Source organism: Gymnoscopelus microlampas (assembly GCF_963454915.1).
Source record: "Gymnoscopelus microlampas genome assembly, chromosome: 8".
In the NCBI taxonomy this organism is placed as follows: domain Eukaryota; kingdom Metazoa; phylum Chordata; class Actinopteri; order Myctophiformes; family Myctophidae; genus Gymnoscopelus; species Gymnoscopelus microlampas.
The window spans coordinates 11,596,796-11,624,004 of record NC_139945.1 but is presented as its reverse complement, the minus strand read 5'-3'; the positions used below and the strand labels follow the sequence as shown (position 1 = coordinate 11,624,004).

Sequence of the window (27,209 nt, the reverse complement as noted above, 5' to 3'; positions counted from 1 at the left end):
ACCACAAAGTTACACAAGAGATCAGTGTGTTGAATTACATAGAGAAGCTTCAACCACCACGCCAGCATCAATCAACCACTGACCATCATTAACATCATTCTTTTTATTTGATAATTTTATTTTTGTTGGCTTTTTCTTCCCATCATCATCATCATCATTACAGAACACATTCACATCCACACCTCGTGTCAGAGAGAGAGGGAGGGAAAAAACCTCACTTTGACACATTGTTTCCACGCCTCCTTTCTGCAGACAAAAGCGTGTGGTTTTCTTTTTTTATGAATGACTGACTGACTGACATTTGAATTGATCTGTGCATGTGGTATCTATATATATCTATCTATCTATCTGTCATTGTGAAAGAATCCACATCCACCTGAGGAACCTGAAGAAAGAAGCAGAGTTTCAGCTACCAAGAGCCAGAAGAACATTTAGATCTTGGTTCTCTTCCAGACACCATGGAGATCCATTCGGTGGTTCTGACCACCGGAGCGTCGGTAGGATTGTTCCGGCTGCTGAACACTGTCTTCGGCCAGCTGCCCGTCCCAGAGTCCGCCTGCAGAAACGCATGGAAATGGAGGAACATCTGCACCTCGTTCGTCCACAGTGTTGTCACTGGGATCTGGGCTGTTATGTGGTGAGTTAAATAATGTTATCACTGATATGTGCAGTTCTGTGGTGAGTTATCTGTAACACTGGGATATGGGCAGTTCTGTGGTGAGTTACAATATGTTATTATCACTGGGATATGGGCAGTTCTGTGGTGAGTTATCTGTTATCACTGGGATATGGGCAGTTCTGTTGTGAGTTAAATATGTTATCACTGGGATATGGGCAGTTCTGTGGTGAGTTATCTGTTATCACTGGGATATGGGCAGTTATGTGGTGAGTTAAATATGTTATCACTGGGATATGGGCAGTTATGTGGTGAGTTAAATATGTTATCACTGGGATATGGGCAGTTCTGTGGTGAGTTTAAAACTGCTTAAATCTGTTTGGGATATGGTGAGTTTAAATGGTTAAATTAGTTATTACTGGGATATGGTCAGTTTAAATGGTTAAATCAGTTATTACTGGGATATGGTCAGTTTAAATGGTTAAATCAGTTATTACTGGGGTTACTGGGGTTAATGAGTTTAACTGGTTAAATCTGTTATCACTAGGATATGGGCAGTTCTCTGGTGAGTTTAAATGTTTAAATCTGTTATTACCATAGTGTAATGATATATAGGCTATGGTTTCAACTCACCATAAAACTCACCATATACCAGTAATGGTCTATGGTGAGTTGAACTGGTTAAATATGTTATTACTGGGATATGGACAGTTCTGTGGTTCTGTAGTGGAAAATAAATATTTACTTAATTTGCTGGTGGACACCTTACATTTTGATATTAACTTATAATAAGTGGGTTGTTGTTTGATTTATAGCCTAATAAGTTTAACATGGAAGTTTAATAGCCTTTAGAAAATTACTTCAAGGCTATCATGGGTGAATAGTTTCTCTATAGTTGTAAATTATGTTTTACGAAGGAAAATTGACTCCTATTATTTGATTTCATTTGATCTCCTCAGCTTTTTCCTTCATCCAGAGATGGCTGAAGATTTGATAGAGACATATTCAACATTTTCACACGCATTAGTGTCTGTGTCCATTGGTGAGTCTCAACTATTATTATTATTATTACCCTTATTATTATTATTATTATTATTTAATAGAACATTTTTTATCTATAAGCTCACAACGGGTCACATTGGCATGCGTTGCCAAGGACCCCCAAATTGATATAAATTATGTTTGCCCACGGAACCCCACAGGGACCCCCAGAAGAGAAGATTTGTGTTAAAATATTCAAAATTAGAAAAACAAAATCAAACACTTTCACAATTTTTCTATAAACCCAAGGCGCTGTGAGCCTGTATATCTGCTATTTTTGAATAGCTTACGTATAAAATATGGATATAGGGATTCTAATGATTGTGATGCTATATTAACCCCCCCCCCCCCCCCCCCCCCCCCCAAGGACCACTGGGGGTCCCCACGTTGAGAACCAATGATATATAGGGCTCAAGTGGTTAAAGGCCTTGAACTGGAAGACATACATGCTTGTCTTTGTATGGTGTCTTCTGTGTGAGAGTTGTATAAAGTCTTAGTGAGTGATAAACTTGTCTATGTGGCCACTCTGTAAACCATACAGTATGTAAGCATATAGTTTCCCAGGACAACTTAATGGCCATCTTCTACAAGTGGATAACAACCTGTTCTGGGCCAACAAAGACAAGCAGTGAGGGTCAGACAGAGGCTGAAATCTGAGCACACTTTTCCACTTGGACACCTCCGTTGAATTCCGGCTGGGTGGTCACATTCTGCAGCCCAGGACCCCCTATTGTTCATACTCTGGCCTGTGTGTGCCGATGTCTAATTAGTTAATCAGTAGTCTGTGGTCAGTTTAGAATTCATAATGTTGTGTGTGTTCCTCTATTTCTCTGTCTTTGAGGAATATGAAGAAATAATACACTATATGAACTCTTATACTAGTTTAAAGGCATAGTATGTAACTTTGCCCTGTGTTTACATAACAAATTATTGTTTTGGTATTTATTGTTTTGAAAACAATAAATACACCGCCCCACTACTCGAGTAGTGTGGTGTTTACTTCTCACTGTATTTTGATGTTTTCACTGTTTGTTCTGATAGACGGGATGTTTTTGGGCTGCCAAAACAAACAGTGAAAACACCAAAATACACTACATGAACTCGACAAAGACGGATGCACCACGTTGGATTCGAACCTACAACCTCCGTGGTGGTGGGTAGTGACTTTACCACTGCACCACCGAACGCAGAGAGCTCTGCAACGCAAAGGCCCGCCTCCCTCTCAAGTCAAAACAGTTGTCAATGTTTACAACTTGATGAGAGGACATGTGGAAATATCCTTATGGAACCCGAGAGAGAGAGAGAAAGTGAAAGAGAGGAAAAACACACCACGAGAGTGAATTGACGAGTGGTCAGGTAACGTGTGTTCTCTCCTCCCCAAGATTGAAGTCAGTAACGTTACGCAGATACGCAGATGCGCATCTCTCTCTAGTCTGGCAGTGGGTATATGTTTTTGTTCTGTGTGTAGAGGTTAAAACCGCGTTGCTCGTGAAAATGCTATGAATTCATTATGAGCAAAGTCTAGCAGCTACTCTGAGGGAAATGGCACTCCTAGGCGCACATTTTAAAGCAAGATTTGTCAATACCCCCCCCCCCCCCACACACACACACACACACTCTCTCTGGCAAATCCTGACAAGAGAAACGAGGAACGCGAAGAAGACATGCACAGTTGACGAGAGACAGAGAGACAGAGCAAACTGTTAAGAGCGTTCTTCTATTGCTACATTCCCATGTTAATGTTCTGATTATGAAATACAGTATTTGATGTGGATACGGTGACACTTATGCTGTTATTTGGCCCCAGCTTTCTGCATGCATGCGGGGGGGGGGGGGGATTTTGCATAATCATCATAATCTTTCCCATTCATCTGTATGAATTAATCTGATGAAATGCAATAGAATTGTTCAGTGCAAAAAAAAATTGGCATCGTTATAAATACAATTATACAAATAACAGTTTATCGTCAAGTAAAATGTCATGATGGTGACATGAGCACTACAGAGTGTTGGTGTTGCTACACAGATATCGCGTTCATGATGTTTACGCCTGTTGATCTCGCTGCATGCATGGTGTCCCTCCCTCTCTGCCTTCAAATAAAAGTCCCTTCTGTGACTTTTGACTGTGAACCCTCCCTGAAAACTTTGCTTTTTTCACTAGTTTGGGTCCCAAGGAGGGAGACATCAAAATTCTCCTCTTGATCTCCCGAGCTAAAAGGTTTGGGAACCACTTTAGTCTTAGCTTGATCAATTTCACATGATTACTCTGAGCTGACTCCAATCCTCCAACATCCTCAAAATAGCAACAACTCTCCTGCTTCTTCCAGGGCAGTGGTTCAGCAGCAGCCAGCGGCCCATGATGAGCTCCGTTACCCTACTCATTTATTGAGCGTGTGCCACCGCGCTATGCAACCAGGGCTCCCCTCCAATTCCAAGGATGTTTGGCATTCTTTTTAACAAGCCAAACCCCTGGAAGCGGGCAGTTAGTGGAAGCCGTGGTTGAGTGTAATTTAAAAAAAATGAATGGGGGGCATTATGGGTCCGTCCCTGGCACCGTGGTGTGGGCATGGCTTGACCCCCCGCGTGCTCACCAGTGTTGCCATGTCTGCTTATTATAAGCGACTTTCGGCTCGTTTGTCTGTAAAGTCGCTTGTAAATATTGGTAGTTCCGGGTTGCTTGTTTCTAAAGTGTAGTTGCTTATTTTGGGCTTGCATCCTAAACGTTGTTTAAACCAGTGGTTCTCACACATTTTCATGTCAAGGACCCCCCCCCCCCCATAGTCGCTCCTTTTGGGCTACACTGCGAGATTTTGCGAGAGAAATAAGCAACTAGGTTCTATGAAAGAACCTAGTTGCTTATTTCTCTCGCAAAATCTGGCAACACTGCCCAGTGGGCGGCGACTGCGCAAGAGGGAAGCTGATTGATATGCAGGCTGTCCAGTTCAAATACCGCCGGTCACAGAGAATGGAGTCCGACCCCCCCTCCACCCGGACAACAAGTAGAGGGCCTCTTGAGGATAGTGTGGCGTGATGCTGAGTGAATGAGGCCCCACGAATAACTTTAGAGGAGTGGTTCTCAAACTTTTTCATGTCAAGGACCCCCAAAATGATATATATTTGGCCACAGAACCCCCCATCTGAAAATGTTTTCTGCCAGGGACTACAGTATAAGAATTAGACATTGTCCAGTTTTCAGACCAGCCTTTTGCCTTTGGGTGAATCTCTTAAAACAGTTTAATAAATATCTGTAACTAAATTAGTAATTCCAAAGGATGTTTATTGAGAGTTGTATTTCTTAGTGATGACCCATTCAGACCAGGGCTAGGTGACTATGTGAAGATTCTGTTCATTTTAAAGGTAGACAGGTGTTTAAAGATAGGGTAACGGATAAGGGACAGCTTCAGATATTTACATGCTAGTCCTCATTATGGAATTGAATTAAAATGAAATGTTCTGAAAAGACAGCTGTACAACTAGCAGAATGGAGTAGGTGAAGTTGCTAGTTGTACATTACTGTATTCACTCTGGCCTATGTACAGTATACACTGTACATTTTCAGCATTCAAAACCAGCCACCCTTGCAATGCATTTGAAGCATTTCTATTGTTACATATCGTCTCTGTCGGGTGGAAACGTCAAAGTAAACTGTTACTTTTCAGGATTCAAATTGAAAAACAGCTAAAAATTGCAGATCGACAAGCTCAAAACGCGTCGCTTCCTGCCACGTTTCAAGCTTGTGAATCTGCTACTTTTGATACATGTTCGAAATAAAGCCATTCATTCATTCACTCATTCATACATACTTTTGTGTGACGCTGTTTTGTGAGCAAGTAGGGTGTTAATTTATGAAAAAAATCTATACGTTAAAATATGGAGAGGTTTCTGCCCGACAGCAACGAAATCCTTGTGACTGAACATTGCATTGAGATTGATTTCTTGACTGTATAGTATGTGTTCTGTACTGTACATGGAAGTCTTTTACCCACTCTACTCACATGTGTAAATGAACACAAAGGTGAAAGAGAGCTCTGAATGAATCCTTATGAAACACAGCAGGTGAGATAAGAGAGCTCTGTGAGAGAATGTTCCTATTGTGCGTAAAGTAATGACAAAACCTGAGCTCAATGCCTCGCGTGACGTGACTTATCTCGCTCATGTAAAGGTAAAAGAAATGGTCACTGTGGATCTCAGGATCCTCATGGGAACAACGTTGTGGATCCAAAGTGGATCTCACTCTTCATGTGACCAGCCTGTTTCCCAAACACTGGGTCGGGACCCATTTGTTGGTCGCGGACCCATTTTTATGGGTCGAGAGTAAATGTCTTTATTTGTCATATCCTACATTTGGTCTTTAATTATGTTATATTATTTCACAAGATTTTCACAAATGTCCCCCTAATTATTATAATTTTTTTTCCAAAACAGTTTCATAATTAAAACGTTTGGGAACCAAGCGGTTTGCAAGATTACCACACGCACGCACACTTATTGCCTTGTAACTGTATCTTAACTACTGTATCTTAACTGCTGTACTGTTGTTTTTGGCGACTGCATTTCCCTCGCAGGATCAATAAAGGTCTTATATTATTTTACTCACTAGAATTAGGGGTCTTCAACGTTTTTCAGGCCAAGGACCCCTTAGCTGAGACAGAGATGAAGCAGGGACCCCCCACTACATATTGTATAAAATTGTGTTGCACATTAAACTTTTTCATAGATTTCATAGACTTGTTTGACAGCACCAACATCAGTGTTGTTTGTGTAAATGTTTGTTTGTTTGTTTGTTATCTTTTCTATTAATATGTTGGATTCATGTAGATGTGTATTTCAAGACATTTAACCACTTAAACCCTTGATACTTAAACTTGACCGTTGTCTCTGTACTTTGTCTGCTCTTTTTTCCCTCAACACCAAACCTCTTTGCAGAAAATAGCCGATCTGCGAGGCATTGTGAGCTTTAATGTTCCCCTCAGAATGGGTATGCTAGGGTTCAAGTGGTTGGTGTAAATAAAATTTCCTATCGCGCAAAGATTTGGCCCTCCTGTAGTAACTCTGAGGACCCCCTAGGGGTCCCGTATCCCCCGTTGAAGACCCATGCATGTAGATAGATGTACAGTCTGGTAGTATGGATAGATTCAGTAGATTCAAGACAGTTTTATGTCACTCACTCAGCATAAAGGTACTGCAAACAGAGATTATGTTGTCGTGCCATGTTCCACATGACAGTATTATGTTAAGATGCATGTGCATTCATGTGGATATATACAACAAGATAATGACAATAATAGACGATGTAATAAACATGAGTAAAATAAAAAACAGAATGATAAAGATAAGAGAGAGCAGTTGGGAGATAGGTGATAAGAGATAGGAGATAGGATAGTTTACTCATCATTGGTTAGAATTCTACTCTACATCTTGATTTTCCACAGTTGAATCCCCTGTCTGCATGCATTAACAATCTGTTGCTGTCGGGCAGAAATCTTGTATCTCCATATTTCAACTTTTTATGTTTTTTTTTCTTTTGTAAATTAACTCCCTACTTCATCATACAAGTGTATCGCACACAATTAGGGACAGTAGCAGATCTACAAGCTCACAACGCGTTGGTAGCTTGTAGACCTGCTACTTTCACTATTTTTATATTTTATATAATAATAAAAAAGGAATGGTTTCCACTATATATATATATATATATATATATATATATATATATATATCACCGCGACACATTGTGAGCTTGTAGATCTGCTATTTTCACTACTTTGGTGCGACACCCTTGTACGGCAAAGTAGGGCATTCATTTAGGAAAAAAAAAACATTCAAGTTGAAATATGGAGATACAAGGTTTCTGCCCGACGGCGACGATATGAATCCCATATTCCCGCAACCTCCAATCATCATCAGCGCTTCATTCCCTGTGTTCTACATAGCTGTCTCCATGGATACCGCTGGTAGGGGGGGGGGATTTATAAATATCCCCCCTCCAAACTACATGTGGGTTTATGCTCATGGTCGTCATGGTAACCACTGACACACGCTCGATGTGCTCGGGTTACTAGTGTTGTCAGAAGATGTCACTGTGTTAATTACTGACTAAAGTGCAGTGGTGTAAAGTAACTAAGTACATGTACTCAAGTACTGTACTTAAGTACAATGTTGAGGTATTTTTTACTTTACTGAAGTATTTCTAATTTTTAATACTTTTACTTCTACTCCACTACATCTCAGAACCAAATATTGTACTTTTACTCCACTACAATTATTTGAAAACTTTAGTTACTAGTTGCTTTGTAGATTTAGATTATTAATACAAAGCATGCATTAACCACTTCAGCCCTATATACATTTTGGCCATTTGAAAATAGCCAATCTACAAGTTCACAATGCGTCGCGATGCGACGCATTGTGAACTTGTAGATCTGAATCTGAACTTATAGATCTGAAGATTTTTATATACATTTGAAAACTTGTGAAACGGGACATTCTGCATAATGAGTACGTTCTACTTTTGGTACTTTAAGTACATTTTGATAATACCAATACTTTTGTAAAGAGAGTATTTCTACATTGCAGTATTGATACTTTTAATATAGTAAACCATGTGAGTACTTTTTCAACAACTGCTAAAGTGTTGTCACATGGTTCCCTCATACAGGTTACTTCATCTATGACTTCTTTGACATGGTGCTGAACCAGAAGCTCAGCCAGTCCTGGGAGCTGCTCTTCCATCACCTGGTGGTAAGTGCAAACTGAAATGTGCAGTATCTGCAGTTTTTTTTTAAGAGCAAAAGTTAAGCCAATTAACACTACTATAGCTGAATGGTTATTAGAGAGTTCGCCTGAAGGCAAAGGTTCCTAGGTTCAATTCTAGTCCTCAGAAATGTGTCAACGTGTCAAACTGAGCAAGTCACTTAACCCCTAACTGCTCCCCGAGCGCTACACTATACCAATTGCTGCTCACTGCAGGGGACAAATTTCACGTATGTGCAAAATATACAGTGACAAAACACTGTTTTGTCACTGTATTATTATTATTACTTTTTTTAACCCATTTAGACCTGAGGCCGATTTTAAAAACGGCTTCTAAATCCTAACCCTAAGTTTTACATTTTTTATTAAAAAAAATAATACAATTCCTGTTGCTATGTACATAGCTATATGTATATAGCTATGTATATGTTGCTATATACATGGCAACATCTAAAATGACACAGATGCTTTCCCGGTTTTAAAGGTAGAAGAACGGATAGGCTTTCCCGGTCTTAATGGGTTAAATGTATTTATTTATTGAAAAGGCTGTATCACAGAGTGCAAAGTTCAGTTTCATACATAGATTCACTTTCCAGTTTTTTCCTTGTTTTAAGTGCTTAAACTACTTGAACCCCAGCATGCCTATTCTGGGGGGGAACAAGCTCTGTGAGCCTGTAGATTGGCTATTTTTGGCGAAGACATTTTGTGTAGATGTAAGAAAGCGGTCAAAGAACAGTTGTAACTCAAGTTAGGATCTCTAAGACTAGAGGGTTTAAATGGTTAAACCTTATATACACCTTGTTGCCTGGGGCGTCCCCCAGGGGTCTGTACTGGGCTCCCTCCTTTCATTCCCCTCTTCACAACATCTCTTTGCTTACAAGTTTGAAGGTTTTTTTGGAAACCGCACTGCTGAAGTGCATTCAGTCACAGTCAGTGACTCGATTGTGGCCAAAACATCTGTTGCACCATGATTATATTTGCAGGTGTGCACCTTGTCCCTGCAGGCCATCGTTGAAGCACTGCTGGCAGCACTGTGTGCTGTCACAGGGGATCCATCACTTCCACTGACTGGCTTCTGGTGGGAGGAGTTCCCTCCAAACTAGCTTTTAGTTTTACAGCAATGCAATGCAATGCGATCATCGTCAAAATATTCGAAACCATGAGCGCGTGCCTGAAATGCTTTACCAAGTCACCAAAGAAAACAAAAACTCTATTACCTTGATCACACACTAACAGAACTTATTTTATACTACAAATAGTGAAAGTAACCAAACTGCAAGCTCACAATGCTTTGCATCGGCAGCTTGTAGATCTGGTATGTTTGATTGACTTTTGTGGGACCAAATAGGGATGCCGTTGTGACATTATCAAGCATGTATATCAAACACATCAGACAGTCTACATTTCCCAAAATGAAATGCATGCAATTCATTCAGTCTGACCAGAAGCAGGTCATATCCCCACCGGTGGTACAAAATCTAATGACCAGAGGAGGGTATTGTAAGCAGAGGCATGGATTTTCCCCCTTTCTTCTCCCCTCCAGCAAATTGAAACGTAATTAAAAACATTGCCCTATCACCTCCATCTCCTTGCCATTAAGTCTAGGTAATTCTGTAGGTACTTTTTAGAGCTGCTTTCTCATTTGAACGCTGGAAAATGTCCGGGGAATCAGTTGGTCTTTCACATGTGTAGCATGCAACAGGAGAATGTCCCAACTGAAACGCTAATAAAAAGCAGAATGAAACTGGATTTCAGCTAACTACTGTATCTCTCTCCGAACACCTCGGGAGGACGGGAGGCTCCACTCGTCGACAATAGAAGCGTCATCAACTCGTCCACTCGCTGAATGTATATTCACCGGACTATCAACGCGTCCAGTCACACATTGAGCCGTTTTGGGCTCAATCGGACATTACCAGGGTCCTGCCAGCATAAAGTCTGTTGCATGTCCGAGCCACTGAGCCAGAATATTGCGTTCATACACACAGCCCCTCCGTTTAAAGTCTGGAAAACGTCCATAATACAGTGCATGTCTGAAAGTGGCTTATGTAATACAAGTGCCACAGTTTACCGCTCCTTGTGCAGGGCACCACACAGACCAAACCCAAACCAGCAGCACCTGTCTGTGTGTCGCAAGCAGCACACACAAGGCCTTCTTTTAAAACAAATACTATACCTGTTCTTCTTGTCCAGCTGCAAAGAATAATTCCTAACAAGGTACAAAAGAGACAACAGCTCAAGGGTGACAGTCCTCACATAAAGCATAAAAACGTCTAATCGGTGTGTCACATCCATTGAGAGAGCCACCCCCCCCCCCCAATCTCACTGCCGCAAGGTTATTATAGTTCAGTCAGAATAGATTGAAAAGATTTGAATGTTTTATTTGGTCTTGGCATTCAGGCTGTGTTATGTTCAGGCTATGTTGCTCACTTAGAAGAGCAGGACTTTTTAACAAAAGAAAACTTACAGCATGACATTTTCCTCTAGATTTAAATTTCTATTGAGACATTTAGGTTGTGTCAAAGGTCATATCTCACACCTGACACGAAGTTTGACCTGATGGTCAAGATTCAATTCATCCCCCAAGCAAGCAGGCCGGCTCTATGAGCTCAACGGTAAAAATGTCAGCACTTGTGCAGGAAACAGGGTTCAAATCCGGGGTAGAAGAGGAAAGTTATAGTGCAGCTTTAAGTATAATAACCTTGGGACCGTGCCTCCTTCTCCTTTATTGTTGCTAATATTCCCATTACAGATTGGCAGCTTTCTTTAATGACACAGTATGGCCTTCAAGTGGATGATGCACCTGGTCGGTGTGAAGAGACACACGTCACTTGTCACAGGCATCGTCTGAGGGAACGGCACAATGCTGCCCTTTGTTCTTTTGGGGGAGAATGACATGGCCTTTGTTCTTTTACCATTTGGGGAAATAAATGGGAGAGCTGATGCTCTGTTAACCCTACTGTATGCTGTCTCCCACGCCCTTGATTTATAAACCATTATTGAAGAGAAAAATATGCAAAGTGGATTTGAAGCCAGGATCTGCACTACACTGGGTCTGGGTCTAAGGAAATTCTATTCAGCACTGACCTTTAGGAGACTGTTTCTGCTGTTAAACACTCACACACTTTTTTCCGTTCATATCACATCCCATTATTATTTTATTATTATTTGAAAAAAAAAAAAATGCTAGTTTGGGTCCCAGGGAGACATCAAATTTCTCTTTTGGGTCTCAAGCTAAAACGTTTGGGAAGCTGAGTGAGCTCTGTTTGACTCATGTCACCCGCACTCAGTCGTACAGTATATACTGTACACATCCCACTGGGGAGAGGGGGGCCACATATCAGCCACCCGTCTACATACTGTACACATCCCACTGAGGAGAGGCCGAGAGGGGGGCCACATATAAGCCACCCTGGACAGCAGCCTGCAGATTGGGTGACTTAACCACTTAAGCCCTATATAGCCTACCTCGTGGTACCACATAAAGCCAAAACAGCAGATCGTTGTGAGCTCGTAGATCTGCTATTTCTTTGCTATTTTGCTATAGAGATGTGTTAAAAGGTTTTCACATCACGATGACTGAGGTTTTGTCTCTGAATTCTGAATTTCTCTGATTTTCTTTGAATTTTTTTTTCCAATGACATACCTAAAACTGCCAGGTTGAAAGTGCTTCTCGCAGACTCAGAGTGGAATGAATGGAGCAGTTTAGTGTCTTTGCATCATCAGCTATACAGTAAGTCAGACTGGAACAACGGCTGTTGAGGCAAAAAACAAGGAGTCGTTTACAGTTTCCGTGCTCGTAAAAAAAAAACTGTGTGTGAGTGGAGTCGGCCCTGATTGTCCACGGACCTCCAGCTCCTTGTCTTCGCAGACGTGATAATCTCCCATTCAATGCATTGATAGCATTCGAAGCCGGTGGTCTTCCACACTGTGCTCACTTTGTTTTTACTCATTCAAACGGCTCACTATGTTCTCTAACCAGCTGACTCTTCTAGGCTTTCCACTCAATCCCTCCCTCATGCTCTCTGATTCTGTTGTCATTCAACCTTTGTTTTATTTGACTCTTTTTCTCTGATTTCCTAGTGTCTTTCCACCGTCCGCCACCCCCTCTGTTTATCTCTTGCTATCTTGTAAAGATCCAGCCCATTTATTACGTTGATGTAGAGTCTTTTGACATCAAGTCTTAAGTAGAGTGGACTGGGGTCCACTACATACATTTGTTACGTGTCCTCAGTGTGTATATTGCGTATTTAAAAATGTCAAATGTATGTTAAGTGTTTGAAGTGATGTTTTCTCATGGCAATAAAAATAACGGTGCTTTGAATTGAATTGTGACGTGCGTGAACTTGGATGAATGGGCGTGCACAGCCGTTCTCACAATTCAATTCAAACGACCTTTATTTGAATTGGCATGAGAAAACGTACATAATGTACGTACATACTGGGGACACGTAACAAATGTAAGCATTGGCAGTAAATATGTTACATATTTCGCAACCTAACTTAATCCATGCACGTTTTCGTGGTGTGGTCATTATTTATCCATTGTACGTTTGCTAATGATATCATGTTGATCTTCAATAGCAATGATTATTATCACAATAGTGCTTAATCTATCACAAAAAGCTTTCACACATATCACATATTTAATATGTTTTTAATGTTTAATGTTAAGAAACATCGATCAACATCGAAACATAGATCTGCTATTTTCAAATGATTTCATACATTTTGAAAACATGAAATGGAAGATTTCTGCATAATGACTACTTTTACTTTTGGTACTTTAAGTACATAACTCAAGATTAACTTGAGTTATGTTTAACTCAAGTAAATTCTGAATACCAGACTTGTAACAGCATTTCTGCATTGTAGTATTAATACTTTTACTTAAGTAAAAAATGTGAGTACTTCTTCCACCACTGTGTTCATCACATACAGAGCCTCATCTCGTCAACAAAGACTCAAGAAGTTCCTTGAGCTTGTGTCGGCACTTTAGCTTACACCGATTGGTCAGCTACCTGCAGTATCAACCCTTGGGGTAATCGGTTATCACCCAAATAAAGCAAATAAAGCCACAGGATATACTATATATTTTTCTACTACTCTCTCCGACCGACAGCAGATGTTTGGATCCGATGCCAGTCCTGATTTTGGAGAGTCCTAAAAGACCCATTACCATGTTCCGCAAAAGTGCAAAAAATGTTATGCTTGTACATCGGCTATTTTTGTCGTCGCTATCATTTTAGTTAGTTTTAGTTCGTTTTACACAATATAGTTTCAGTTAGTTATTGCTTTTGTGTAAAGCCTCAATTTAATTGTCTCCGCCAGGCTGAATACTTTGCACGCAGGCTTTGCACGCACATTCCCACTTGGCCGAGGAATAAATGCCACCCTTTTCACATTGGCCTGTTATAGTGCCACCAGCAGGCCGATTTTTGCAAAACTCAATTTTTGAACAAAATGCCTCAAATCATGCCTCAAATCAAAATGCCTCAAGTCCGATTGCCATGAAAGGCAAGGAAGAAATGGCACCCTTTTCACATTGGACTATTATAGCGCCACCAGGAGGCCACAATAACCTACCTGACCTGGCAGAGACCTGTGGTCCGAGGAGCACTTTTTCTAGTTTGTATTTCTGTATTAGTTAAATATAATGAATATAAATGATGGCGGAGTAGTGAGCATCCTGTTTCTGTCTGAGAAAAGTGGTGAGCCTTGTTCCACACAGGAGCCCATGCAGCGCAGCCTAGCCACCCTGCTGTCACCTTTGACCTTTACCCTTCCGCTGGGAAACAGGATGTCCTGATAGTCGTGCCAGAAACAGGGTGCCTGGCTGCTTGTGCCTCATGGTGCTTCTATACATCAACATCTTGTCTGATACATCTTTCATGAAGTCCCTTTTTAAAAGGGCTGTTAGTCTAGCAGCTGTAATAAACATGCTGGCTAGTGGCTACTGAATACCTAACCACATAAGCCCTGTATACTTTGTGGGACAAACACATGTGAGCTTATTGATCTGCAATTTGTTGCCATTTTGTAAATGATTTGAAATGCTTTCACATTTTCTTCAACTCTTTGAATTTTATCTGATTTTTTTCTAGATTTCTTTCCTGAAAGTTTTTCAAATATTTTCAGAATTTCTTAGAATTTTTTGCGAACTTTTTCCACCTATAATGACATAAAAACAGGGACGGCATGTTGAGAGATTTTAACGCAGAGTGGAATGAAGGTAGCAGTTTTGTGTCTTTGCATCATCAGCTTCTGACTGGAACAACGGCTGTCGTTTGCAATTCCCTGTGCTCGTAAAAACCCACTTCTCTCCCGTGTGTGTGTGTGTGTGTGTGTGTGTGTGTGTGTGTGTGTGTGTGTGTGTGTGTGTGTGTGTGTGTGTGTGTGTGTGTGTGTGTGTGTGTGTGTGTGTGTGTGTGTGTGTGTGTGTGTGTGTGTGTGTGTGTGTGTGTGTGTGTGTGTGTGTGTGTGTGTGGGGGGGGACACGGCCCTGGCTTCAGTTGGCCTCCATGCTTGGAAATACTGAGGCTGTTATTATTATTATATAAGCCAGAGCAGACGGATGGATGGTTCGAGTGATGCTGATCACTACCTCTCATGACAAAAAGCAAGCATGAATTTGTAGTGCTCTGTAGCAGTGATACTCAACCTTTTTAATTTCAACGACCCCCAGTTGGAAGTGCATTGGGCCACAGACCTTCATTTGGTAGGATATATGTATTTATTTAGATCTCTGGGACCCTAATCTGTGTTTACTGAACTCTGAGAGTGTACAAATGGAACCAAATGGACCCACAATAAATACAAAAAATCCATGTATGGGTGAAATCATGTCCATGTGACAAGGTATTCCATGAAGCTAAAAATGCATTATATAATCCGCCCAAACAGAGGTCACTCAGGTTCGATTCCAGTTACGGTTGCAGCTTTAAATCAAGAACATTGAACATGAATAATAATTAAGTCACTTGACTGTCGCCGAGTTTTCTGCATTCTCAATATATGACGGCTCTCTTCTCTCTCTCAAAGAGTATTTGACCATTTCCATGGTGTTATTTCCGTCCACAAATGGCCCTCAGCCCTCTCACATTAAGCACAATTGAGTTTGCATATTAGAGTTAACGAGCCACGCTGTTTTCAATCACACATCTCACATGTTCACCCTTCTCTACAGCAGTGGTTCTCAAACATTTTCTGGCCGCGACCCCCCAAAATAATCATAACCCCCCCACTGTGAACTGGGGACCCCCCACTATAATCATATGTGAACAGGGAACCCCCCCACCCTGACAAGCACTTGGAATTGTAGGAGTTGAGGCATTACATTTAGTTTGACTCAGTTCCACAGATAAAATATTGTACAGCTACAGCTTGTAGCTGTAGAGTACTATAGAAGAGTACTATAGTCTGGTTGCCCTCGGGCAACCACACTAATAAGTGACGTTCGAGACATTAAATTGTTTGGTTGTCTCGTCTCATGTCACACAATGTCAAACTGATGAAGATGATAAACATGGCACTCTATATGAAGAAGTGTTTAAAATGTATCATAAACATATTGATATTGAATATATTGAATACACATATTTTCCTCAACACAGTAACCCTTGTGTGTGTGCTGCACTTTCTCAGAGAAGTTGTTTACTACCAGACTAGTAAATAATCTGGTCATTGTCAGTAATTGTCAGAAGGACACACCAGGCTATGTATTCTCTAAAAACTAAAGACATAGTACAATTAGTCTATTATATACCGTATGAATATCATGTGACTTTAATAACTTCTTACTAAGAAATGGTCCTTGCGTATTGTTAGGAATATGCTAGAGGTCCAGAGCTCAAAACATGTTGAGAACCACAGTTCTGTAGCAACGGGCATCATGTCAGGCCCCGAACGTCAGCCTGGCTTTTTAGCGTCTTTCCCCTCAACTCCAGCTGTGTTTCCTCCACATGAGGTATAAAAAGCAGCAACCTCAGATATGAATGGAATGGAACTCACTGCAGTACTCAGTTCACCATACAGGACTGACTGCTGCTTGACAATTGATATTGTGGTGGAAAGTAACTAAATATATAAACTCAAGTTTAAGTATTGTACTTATGTACACTTTTGGGGCACTTTTACTTTACTGGACTATTTCCAATGTTCAGTGAAACTGTAGTTACTTGTTACTTTGTAGGTTTGATTATTATTACAAAACATACATTAACCACTTCAGACCTATTATATAGTATACTTTGGCTATTTGAAAATGTGACGCATTGTGAGTAATAACGCGTCACTGATATACCACACCTGGCATGCTCCGTCTTTTCTCCCTACAGTCATCTCTCTGTAACTCTACTCTCCTCCCCACAGACCTGTAGTTATCTCTCCTCCTCTCTGAAGGGCCATCCAACACCAACAACCACAACTATCATTCAGTCACTCTGGAATACAGTTATACTGTACTTGGTGTTGACCGCTCCGTTCTTAAGATGCTTCCTACTCACTCTGGAATGCAGTTGTACTTGGTGTTGACCTCTCCGTTCTTAAGATGCTTCCTGATTTAGCCAAGGAGCATGCTATACTAAATTAGAGAACTCCCATGTCCTGCATTAACGTGATGCTTATATGTCATTTTTAAAATGGTTCTACAGTCTAGAGGATGGTAGAGTCCACATCAAAACTATGACGACAACAACAGTGCTGAACAATAATCGTTAACTTGGGATAACTTTTGGAATGACAGAAACACTGATAACAAATCAAAATCCATCCCAAATGTACAGGTCCAACACATCACTCACATTCAACTGGTTCGGTGTGGATGCTCACATCATCATTGTTATAGTCATGTTCATAGTCATCATTAATCCTGTGGCTGACCCTTAATTTAACCACCAAAAAAACAATGTTTTTTGTGTGTTTTTGGAGAACCATGAAAACCCTGGTTATTTCTTGCGCTCTGCATACTGTATGTCTCTAAACTAAGCATTAAATATGTTGTTGTTTTTTTGGACAACCAAAATCTGGTTTTCAGATGACACACACTAACACACTAACTGGGTGTTTGTGTGGTCAGTGTGATGATGTCACACAATCAGTATATTCTGTACTTTGCTGTACGACCAATAGCGAAAATAGAATTTTTAACATTTCTGAAACGTTTGTGAAATTCTTTTCAGCTATCAATGACATGCCCAAAATAGAGAGGTCAGCCAGGGTTCATGTTGTTAAAGGGTTGCTCCTTCCTGGCCTCCACTGAGGTGACTGACCCGGCAGCCTAATAAGGCTGTGGCTCAGGCAGTGCTACATGCAGCTCTGTGTCAGTGTGTGTAGATTATGCTGCCTGGAGGCCCTTATAAGCCCTAATGTTGAACCACTTGAACCCTGGTCTCGTGCGCCAGACTGTTGTCTCCCATAATTTTCAAATGGTTCCGTCTGGAGCACGGAAGCTCTGAAAATGATCAAGTGATTAAGCAGATGTGACGCCTCCTCCCCGCTTCCATTTCATCTTTGCAGTCGCGCAAATTTGTCCTAATATAAATCAAAATAATCTAAGCATACTGTATAGCTTGCTGCATTTCAGAAATGGAAATTAAAAAATAAAATGTAAAGATATTTGAAAATATATTCTCGTGAACGGAAATTACGAACCGATGACCGCATCCGTTCTCGGATTTCGGGAGGTGTAGTTCCAGACTCTATAATAGCATTTGGAGATTGTGGAATAGTTGTCTGGCTACGCTAGACTACTTGAAGCCTAGCTAGCATCCCTGTTCTGGATGGGGGGAGGGGGGGGTGGCATTTGCCAAAACCCGTTGTGAGGAGAAGAGGTTTAGTGTAGAGATTATGAACAATAACATAGTTGTTGCACTTTCACGGGTTTGAACTGAGTATGTACGATTAGTGGCCAGAGGCAGACTGACTGACTGACTGACTGACTGACTGACACTGGTTAGTTTTTACACACTGCCTGATGTTCAGCATTTACACTCCCTGATATAGCAACATCTTACTACTTTCAACCTTAAATGCACTGAATTAAAGGTGGTGTAAGGGAAGTACAGTATCTCTTCTTTTTAATTCTTCCAAAATCAGACCCAAGGCATGCTTGCATTCTATAGTAGACATTGATATATTTGCCAGCCATCCCACAAATATGTTTCCAGCATAAACAAGCTGTGAACTGTGAGCCACTCCTCTATGTGTCTCTGGTTCCATCATGTGGCCTCCATGTGAGAACCCACATGGAGAGACAGGACAGTGACAAGAGATACACCTGTGTCGAGGAATCGAACGTAGAGGGATGCACTGTTTTTTCATAAATTAACGCCCTACTTGATCATACTACAGCGTCACACGAAAGCATCAACAGTAGCAGATCTACAAGCATCGATTTTACTTTTGCTATTTTAGAATTTTGAATCCTGAAAACTAACAGTTTTGAACACATGAGGTTTCATCCTGACAGAGACGATTTCCTCTTCACAGTAGAATGATAAGATTCATATTAACCCTTCTTGAACCCTAGCATCCCTATTCTGGGGGGGAACATTCGCCAAAAATAGCTGATCTACAAGGTCACAACGCATCGCCAAGCAACACGTCCGTCCGTCCGGCGGTCCGTCCGTCCCCACATTACCCCAGGAACGCATTGAGAGAATTTCATAACATTTAGCACCATTGTCCTCTTCGACTCGAGTATTAACTGATTGAACTGAAGTTTGAAGTTGGTGATCAAACATGTTCAATAGATAGCTGGATAGATTTCTTATTATAGTGTCCTGCACCACAAGATGCCCAGCCCGCACAGGCTTACAAGACGCTCACGATATTAACATACACCACGATGTCCACAAACAGAATACATAAACATATTGATCGTCCAGGCTGTGAGTTACGGATACATCGCTCTCCAGCGCAACTGCCAAGCCTTCCCTATGACTTTTCCTAAAACAAAAACTTCCTTAGTGAACATCCAACTTAACTTAAAACATTCAGACATCCAAAACAAATCTTGATTCTTACCCTTGATTTTTTTCAAATAAAGAATCATTGTACAGTTGACAGTGAAAAACTAAATGAAACTCATCAATAAATTCCTTCAAAGTCATCATTCAATACATACTGTATAATGTATATTATACGAGTCTGGACAGAAACAGGTGTAAATTGCAACTGGTTGGCCGGAGGCATGCAATAATGTATTTCTACTTTCTAGTTTATTTTATTTTTTTAAATGTTCAATCTTTAAAGTCAGTATTATTTGTAAACCAAGTGCTGCTGCAGCGCTTTGTTTGTTAGTTCAGATGGAGTGTTGTTCAGCGATACAATGAGCCAATCAGGTGGAGTGTTACTGTTATTCCATCATACAACGACCAATTGAAAACGTCTTTAGAACAGAGGCTGCTGCACCTCTCACCCATTGAGGAGCACAAAGAACACAAAGAAGGGGGGAAAATGAATTATGTACATTTGCTTCTTTTGTGTGTGTGTGTGTGTGTGTGTGTGTGTGTGTGTGTGTGTGTGTGTGTGTGTGTGTGTGTGTGTGTGTGTGTGTGTGTGTGTGTGTGTGTGTGTGTGTGTGTGTGTGTGTGTGTGTGTGTGTGTGTGTGTGTGTGTGTGTGTGTGTGTGTGTGTGAAGGGACCCCCTGGCCCTACCCCTATTCAGTTTTGTATTTACTTTCTAGACAGGAGGATAGACATCTGGTGCCTGCATGAGGCTCACACACACACACACACACACACACACACACACACACACACACACACACACACACACAGATACATATAGGCATGCCTCCATCTTGTGCTATTAGACCTTGCAGAGACATGTTTTGTTCTCTAAACAACCTTGCACATGCCCTCGATTCATATAGTGCATACACACGCACGCGTGCGCACACATCCACACGCGCGCGCACACACCCGCACGCACGCACGCACACACACACACACACACACACACACACACACACACACACACACACACACACACACACACACACACACACACACACACGCCCCTGGCCTCCACCCCCATATCCTCTCTATTGCCTCCAAACATACATAGCCCCCATCCCCCCCTGTACTCCCATTCCTCATAGCTAGTAGTTCCACCCACTCACATGGTAGCAGACCAGTTAAAGCTCAGGGTCATGTTGCTTTATGCTCTTGTGTCTTTCTGTCAATGTTCTTCTGACAACATGGTCTGACTTCATTTGAGGTTTACCAGGGAAACCCCTCGACTCATTCAAAGGCAAAACATCTTAAAAAAAACACATATCGTTGCTATCTCCATATTCTAACTTTTTGTGTTGTTTTTTTTCATAAATGGACGCCCTACTTGATCATACAGCGTCACACAAAGCATCAAAAGTATCAGATCTGCCAGCTCGAAAGCTTTTGAGCTTGCAGATCTGCTACTTTTGCTATTTTAGAATTTGAATCCTGAAAAGTACCAGTTTAGGACATACAGGATGAGGGTTCCACCTGACAGAGACGATATATGCTTTCTAAATCTTTCAAAAATAGTGAAAATATAGCTGATCTACAAACTCACAACACAGGGAATCGCAACATGTTTTGAGCTTGTGCAGCTATGTGGGAAAAAAGAAACATAAAAAGATGGAGACAGAGGGCCCTATCTTGGGCGCCGCCTTACCCATCATCTCGAAACGTATTAGCCATTTTTTACTATTTTTAAAAACATTTTCAAATAGTTCAACTATCTACATCGACATGTTGTGAGCTTGTAGATTGGCTATTTGAACTATTTGAAAATGTTTTTAAAAATAGTAAAAAATGGCAAGAAGTTTAGGGATAAGAGATAAGGCGGCGCCCAAGATAAGGTCGGTTTCTGCCCGACAGCAGACGATATGATGGAATCAGTAGTTCTTTTTTTCTCTCCCACAAACGTCGCATCATCAGCTGTTAGGAAGCGCTGAAAAGTGCAAACAGTCAACACTCAAGTTTATGAAACACACACAATGCTATAGTGTGTGGGTGGCGGCTCCTTACACTCTGTTTCATAACTTGGCCTAACAAACACATTTTATTTTGCTTTAATCCATGAGTATATGAGAGATTCACTTCAACATCAACACATTAGCCTGCATAGCTCCTCCAAACAGCTTGTATTTCGTCGGTCAGAATGTTAACCTATTCAATCCGGGAACGCATCTGTGTCATTTTAGATTTTAGCTATAGCCATTATTTTATACTTTGGCTATTCAAAAATAGCAGATCTACAAGCTCATAGCTTGTAGATCTGCTGTTTTTGAAAAATCATGAACATATGTGCATATCTTTGAATATACTGTATATTTTTTAAAGTGAACATTTGTAACTCAAATCTTTGTCTCTGGGGGGTCCCTGGAACAAAATGTTTTGAGATGGGGGTCCGTGACCAAATGCATATAATTTTGGGGGTCCTTGACGTGATTTTTTTTTAGAACCACTGATATTATAGCAACATACAGAAAACTGTTAGGATTTAGAAGACATTTGTAGATGCGTTCCCAGATTGAAAGGGTTAAGTGGTGCTCATGAATACACATGAACACATACAGTGCATTCCTCCGGCTGTATGGCTGCCAAACAGACTGCCGCCTCCATACAGTGAATGCAGCTGTGTTCTATAACTAAAAAAAGGACATGACATTATTGGTCCGTTGGCAAGAAACAAGCAGGAATGTCATTCATACTGTAGGTGTCCATCCCATCCGTCTGTCAGCATGTTGTTCACAAACCACAACCAAGAATTTAGAGCCCGACAGATATAGATTAGTTTGGCCGATTATATACAGTATATACATCAGCTATTTAGATCTTTTTTTGCATCGTATTGGCAGTCGTGCAGCTTGATGTGTCACGATTTTTAAACACTTTCAACCTGGCGTATCTATTTTGGGCATGTCGTTATCGGTGAAAATGTTAGTTTTTATTCTATTTTAAATAGACGATTTATGAGCTCACAACGGATCACTTTGCCTTTTATCTATTAAAAAGTTATTTGTGTTTATGTTTATTTCATTTTGAGATAAATTCTTAAAGTTCTCAAATATAAGCTTTAAAGGGATTGTAGGCAAGTTCAGAGATTAAAAAAAAGAAAACTGTTGTCAAACACCGCCCCTCCCGGGTTAGGGTTACCCTAAAACACCCCAGCATCATTATATAGTGGCTGATAGAGGGGAAAAAATGCAAAATATATATATATAAATATTTTTAAGATTTAGGCTTAATGTTGCCTACAATCCCTTTAATCAAATCCAAGTCTTTCAAATTGATTATGAAATCTTTTGACAAAATATCGGTATTCGGTGGTCTATAGTAAAGACCACCGAATACAGATACCCCTGGGGGGGTTCCCAGCAAACTGTGTTAATACAGCATCACAATCATTTTAAAATGTACCATGGGTCGGGCTGTGTTCCTTGGGAAGGCTGACGGACGGAACAACAACATTATGGTATGGAAGGGTGTGTGTGTATGTGTGTGTGTGTGTGTGTGTGTGTGTGTGTGTGTTTGTTTTCTCTGGGTGGGTGACACACCCTGTGGCTATGAGCCACAAAGGCACAGAGGGACCAAGTTGGCTGGCTTCCAGCCTCAATGCTCTGTGAATTCCTTTGCTACTTTTGTATTAACTCCTCAAATAGCTGCACAAGGTGCAGCCTGAGAGAGTTATTTACTCATTAGAAGAGGCAGATGATAAGTAATTAATTAATGATAATAATAATAGCCCAGATTTATAGAGCTTTTCTTAGTACCCAAAGTCGCTGTACATTAAAGAAAAGGAACCAACTTTATTCTTGCTTGCATCAAACGAGAAATGGACTAAATGGGATGATACAGTTATTATATTGTGGAGTCATGGATTTGTATACGTATTAATGCATTTGATATTGATATTGTTTTTGCTTCAAGGCCCAATCTGGGATTGTTTTGAACTATACGTTTAGGTTATATTCGAAAGGGAACTTCTGAAAGGGATTCATTTGTAGATGGAAAATACATGCTTTACCCAATTAATCATGAATCAAAATATAATAATAATACAGTTTAAAAAAACGTGTGTTTATTTATGTATTTACTTAATTATTTACTTATTTATTTATTTGCTAGTGTTAGTACTTCTATCAGGAGCTTAGTCAATCACATTAAAAATGTAAATGTGTCTCCACTGCTATTACATTTTTTGTTTGGGGGCTACCCTTTCTTTCTTTCTTTCTTTTTTACATTAAGTATCACTGATTGAACCTTTAAAGGATATTATTTGCAAGTCACATAGGACGCTGAATGAGAAACTGGCAGGTTAATAAGTTAATGGGGTATTGCAGAACATGTCTTGTACAAAACAATTTGGGAGCCCTGTGATGATTCTCACATTGGCTTAATAATCATATGCTTTTAGGAAAGTATTACGCTGTACGTTTAGAGTCAAGCTAGGGGAGGGTTTTATGGTGACTCAGTGCCAAGTCACGCACACAAGAGTCATGTCTCACTGCCTTGCTAAGATACTGTAGAATAAAGAGGAGAAATGACACACATGGTTTTTAGCCTATAAAGAAGGCAGAGACACAGAAAACAATCATTTAGATTCCTGTGATGTCCTGTGATGCTCAAGGGCCCAAGGCACAACAAAGAGCTAAATCTCACACACAGTGCAAAATAGCGTAAATCTATAATATAATCTATAATATAAAAGTATTTCATTACAAACTTTTGCCTATAATGACATGCCCAAAACAGGGATGCCAGGTTGAAAGGTTAAAGAAATTAGGTCATTTTATCGTCTACTCAGGCTTTTGGGAGCACCCCGAACCGTTTTTAAGTTGCTTGATTCAGTATTTAGACATTTGATATTCATTTTATCAGACACAGCCCTTCCTATACAAGCCCATTGTAACTTCAAACTCCATTTTAAACACGTTAGATTCATCGAAAACACCTGTCCTTGGTTCTGGTGACTGATATTGTCCTCCTAATACATGGGGAGACTGTGTTTTTTCAATTACTTTTTTCATATATTTTTAATAAAAAATAAAATAAATAAAATACAATACAAAAATGTAATTTAATACATCGAAAAAACACGACCACCTCACAGCAGTATGAGTCAACAGAACCAAAGCCGGGTGTTTTCGATGAATCTATCATGGTTAAAATGGAGTTTGAAGTTACAATGGGTTTGTATAAGAAGGGGGCGTGTCTGATAAAATGAATATCAAATATCTAAATACTGAATCAAGCAACATAAAAACTGTCTGGGGGGCTCACAAAAGCCTGAGTTGCTACAGGGGGGCCGCCAAATATTTGTGTGATTGGATATATCTTTTTTTACATTAACCACTTGAACGCTATTATCCCTATTCTGAAGAGAACTTAAGCCAAAAAGTGCAGATCTACAAGCTCACAACGCCTCCCGCTGCGGGGCGTTGTGAGCTTGTAGATCGGCTATTGTTGTCAAAGAGGTTTGGTGTTGGTCTATGAAATCTATGAAAATAAAATGTTATACAGTATTTAGTGGGGGCTTCATCTCTCTTTCAGCTAGGGGGTCCTAGGGGGGCTGAAAAACGTTGAAGACCCCTGTTCTAGTGGATGCACATTGCAAACACAGTCAGTCACACTCACTCACACATACATTAGTGGTGCATGCTGTTGTCACAGAAGGATAGTGTAATGTGAGATCATTACACTCTCAGATTACTTCAATACATTTAAAACAGTGCTGCTAGGATCCTGATGAAAGTGCGAAAATACGACCATATTACACCCATGCTCCGTTCACTTCACTGGCTCCCCATCACCTACCGTACAAGATCTCCCTTCTGACGCATCAGTGCATCCACGGCAATGACCAGCCCCCCCCCCCCCCCCTCCACCCCAAAGAACTCCTCGCCCACAACCCTCTAGTCGCTCCGCTCTTCCAACACCAACCTTCTCCTCCCCCCATGACCAAGCTCCGCGCCATGGGCGACCAGGCCTTCTGCTCTACTGCCCCACGTCTGTGGAATTCCCTCCCCCGAACACCTGAGAGCACCACGGTCCACTGACGCTTTTAAAAAAGGACAAAACGTTTTCTTAATTATTCTTGGGCCTTTTTTTTCTATGCCATGATTTTACCTAGTTTTAAAATTGACCCTTTATCCCTAGTGGGGTCCCATGTTTGGTTGGCTGTTTTTATGCCAATGTTTATAAACCATGTAGCACTTTTGAGGTTTGCGAAAATGTAAATTGCGTTATAAATAAAATGTATAATTATTATTATTGTACTGTACTGCAGCAGTCTGCTGACAGCTCTCTGCACTCCCATCAGAACTAACACACGTCTCATGACTGTGACTTACTGCCAGGCCCTCATCAGTCGAGGAGTGGTCGTTGCAACGTCACTCACATATATATGTACATGTGTGTGTGTGTGTGTGTGTGTGTGTGTGTGTGTGTGTGTTTGGACTTTGAACCATATGGGTTAGTGTGTGTGTGTGTGTGTGTGTGTGTGTGTGTGTGTGTGTGTGTGTGTGTGTGTGTGTGTGTGTGTGTGTGTGTGTGTGTGTGTGTGTGTGTGTGTGTGTGTGTTTTCATTCGTTTGCATGTGTATTTGCCTTTGCCCGAGTGTGATCATCAGTTATGAGTCTTGGTGTTCTACAACTGCACATTCTTTGAACAGGGCTAACTCCCTCCCCCTGCAGAGCTAAGTACCTCCCCTTCGGGCTAAGCCCCTCCCCCATAGCAATCAGCCCACCACCACCACCACCGCCCCTATGTGATGACTAGATGGGAAACATTCCATTTCCTACTCATTAACTTCTCTAGACCCTTTCATGTTTTCCTTATGATCTATGTTATGAAAGCCCTGCCTGGCATAGCACTTAACAGTTACAAGGAACTATAGAGTAAATAACATAATGCACGTGAAGCTATAGTTCAACAGATAATAGAGTTCAAGGTTCAGGTTCAAGGTCAGTTATTGTCACTTACATACATATACACACTCAGCATAAATTGGAGCAAAATATAATTCTCCCCCGTGTGTGTGTGTGTGTGTGTGTGTGTGTGTGTGTGTGTGTGTGTGTGTGTGTGTGTGTGTGTGTGTGTGTGTGTGTGTGTGTGTGTGTGTGTGTGTGTGTGTGTGTGTGTGTGTGTGTGTGTGTGTGTGTGTGTGTGTGTGTGTAAAGGCCTACTTGTAAATACAGACAAGAAAATAGATAAATCAAGTATAGGATTCATGATTCTTTCTGGCTATTTCCATGTCTCTCCAGCTCTTTAATAAACAGAAAATACATACATCTATCTAGTAACATTCAGACAGGTGACAGGGTGTTAGTGTCCATTACAAATACAACATGTGTAGTTGTGGATGGTCAGGTGTAGTTATTGGTTCATTAAAGACAGGTGTAGTTGTGGATGGTCAGGTGTAGTTATTGGTTCATTAAAGACAGGTGTAGTTGTGGATGGTCAGGTGTAGTTATTGGTTCATTAAAGACAGGTGTAGTTGTGGATGGTCAGGTGTAGTTATTGGCTCATTAAAGACAGGTGTAGTTGTGGATGGTCAGGTGTAGTTATTGGTTCATTAAAGACAGGTGTAGTTGTGGATGGTCAGGTGTAGTTATTGGTTCATTAAAGACAGGTGTAGTTGTGGATTAAAGACAGGTGTAGTTGTGGATGGTCAGGTGTAGTTATTGGTTCATTAAAGACAGGTGTAGTTGTGGATGGTCAGGTGTAGTTATTGGTTCATTAAAGACAGGTGTAGTATGGATGGTCAGGTGTAGTTATTGGATCATTAAAGACAGCTGTAGTTGTG

The 27,209-nt window shown here is 40.8% G+C and overlaps 1 protein-coding gene across 1 annotated transcript in view; it reads left to right on the top strand.

The window, feature by feature from the left end:
- Positions 1 to 301: 301 nt before the first annotated feature.
- The window catches only part of tlcd2 (TLC domain containing 2), a gene marked incomplete at its 3' end in the record, with an annotated part of 38,985 nt that continues 12,077 nt past the window's right edge, over positions 302 to 27,209 (top strand). The window contains exons 1-3 of the mRNA XM_084064927.1: positions 302 to 637; positions 1,576 to 1,658; positions 8,316 to 8,398. Of these exons, the coding sequence (XP_083921053.1) occupies positions 459 to 637; positions 1,576 to 1,658; positions 8,316 to 8,398 (345 nt within the window). The 5' untranslated portion in view covers positions 302 to 458. The remainder of the gene's footprint in view (positions 638 to 1,575; positions 1,659 to 8,315; positions 8,399 to 27,209) is intronic.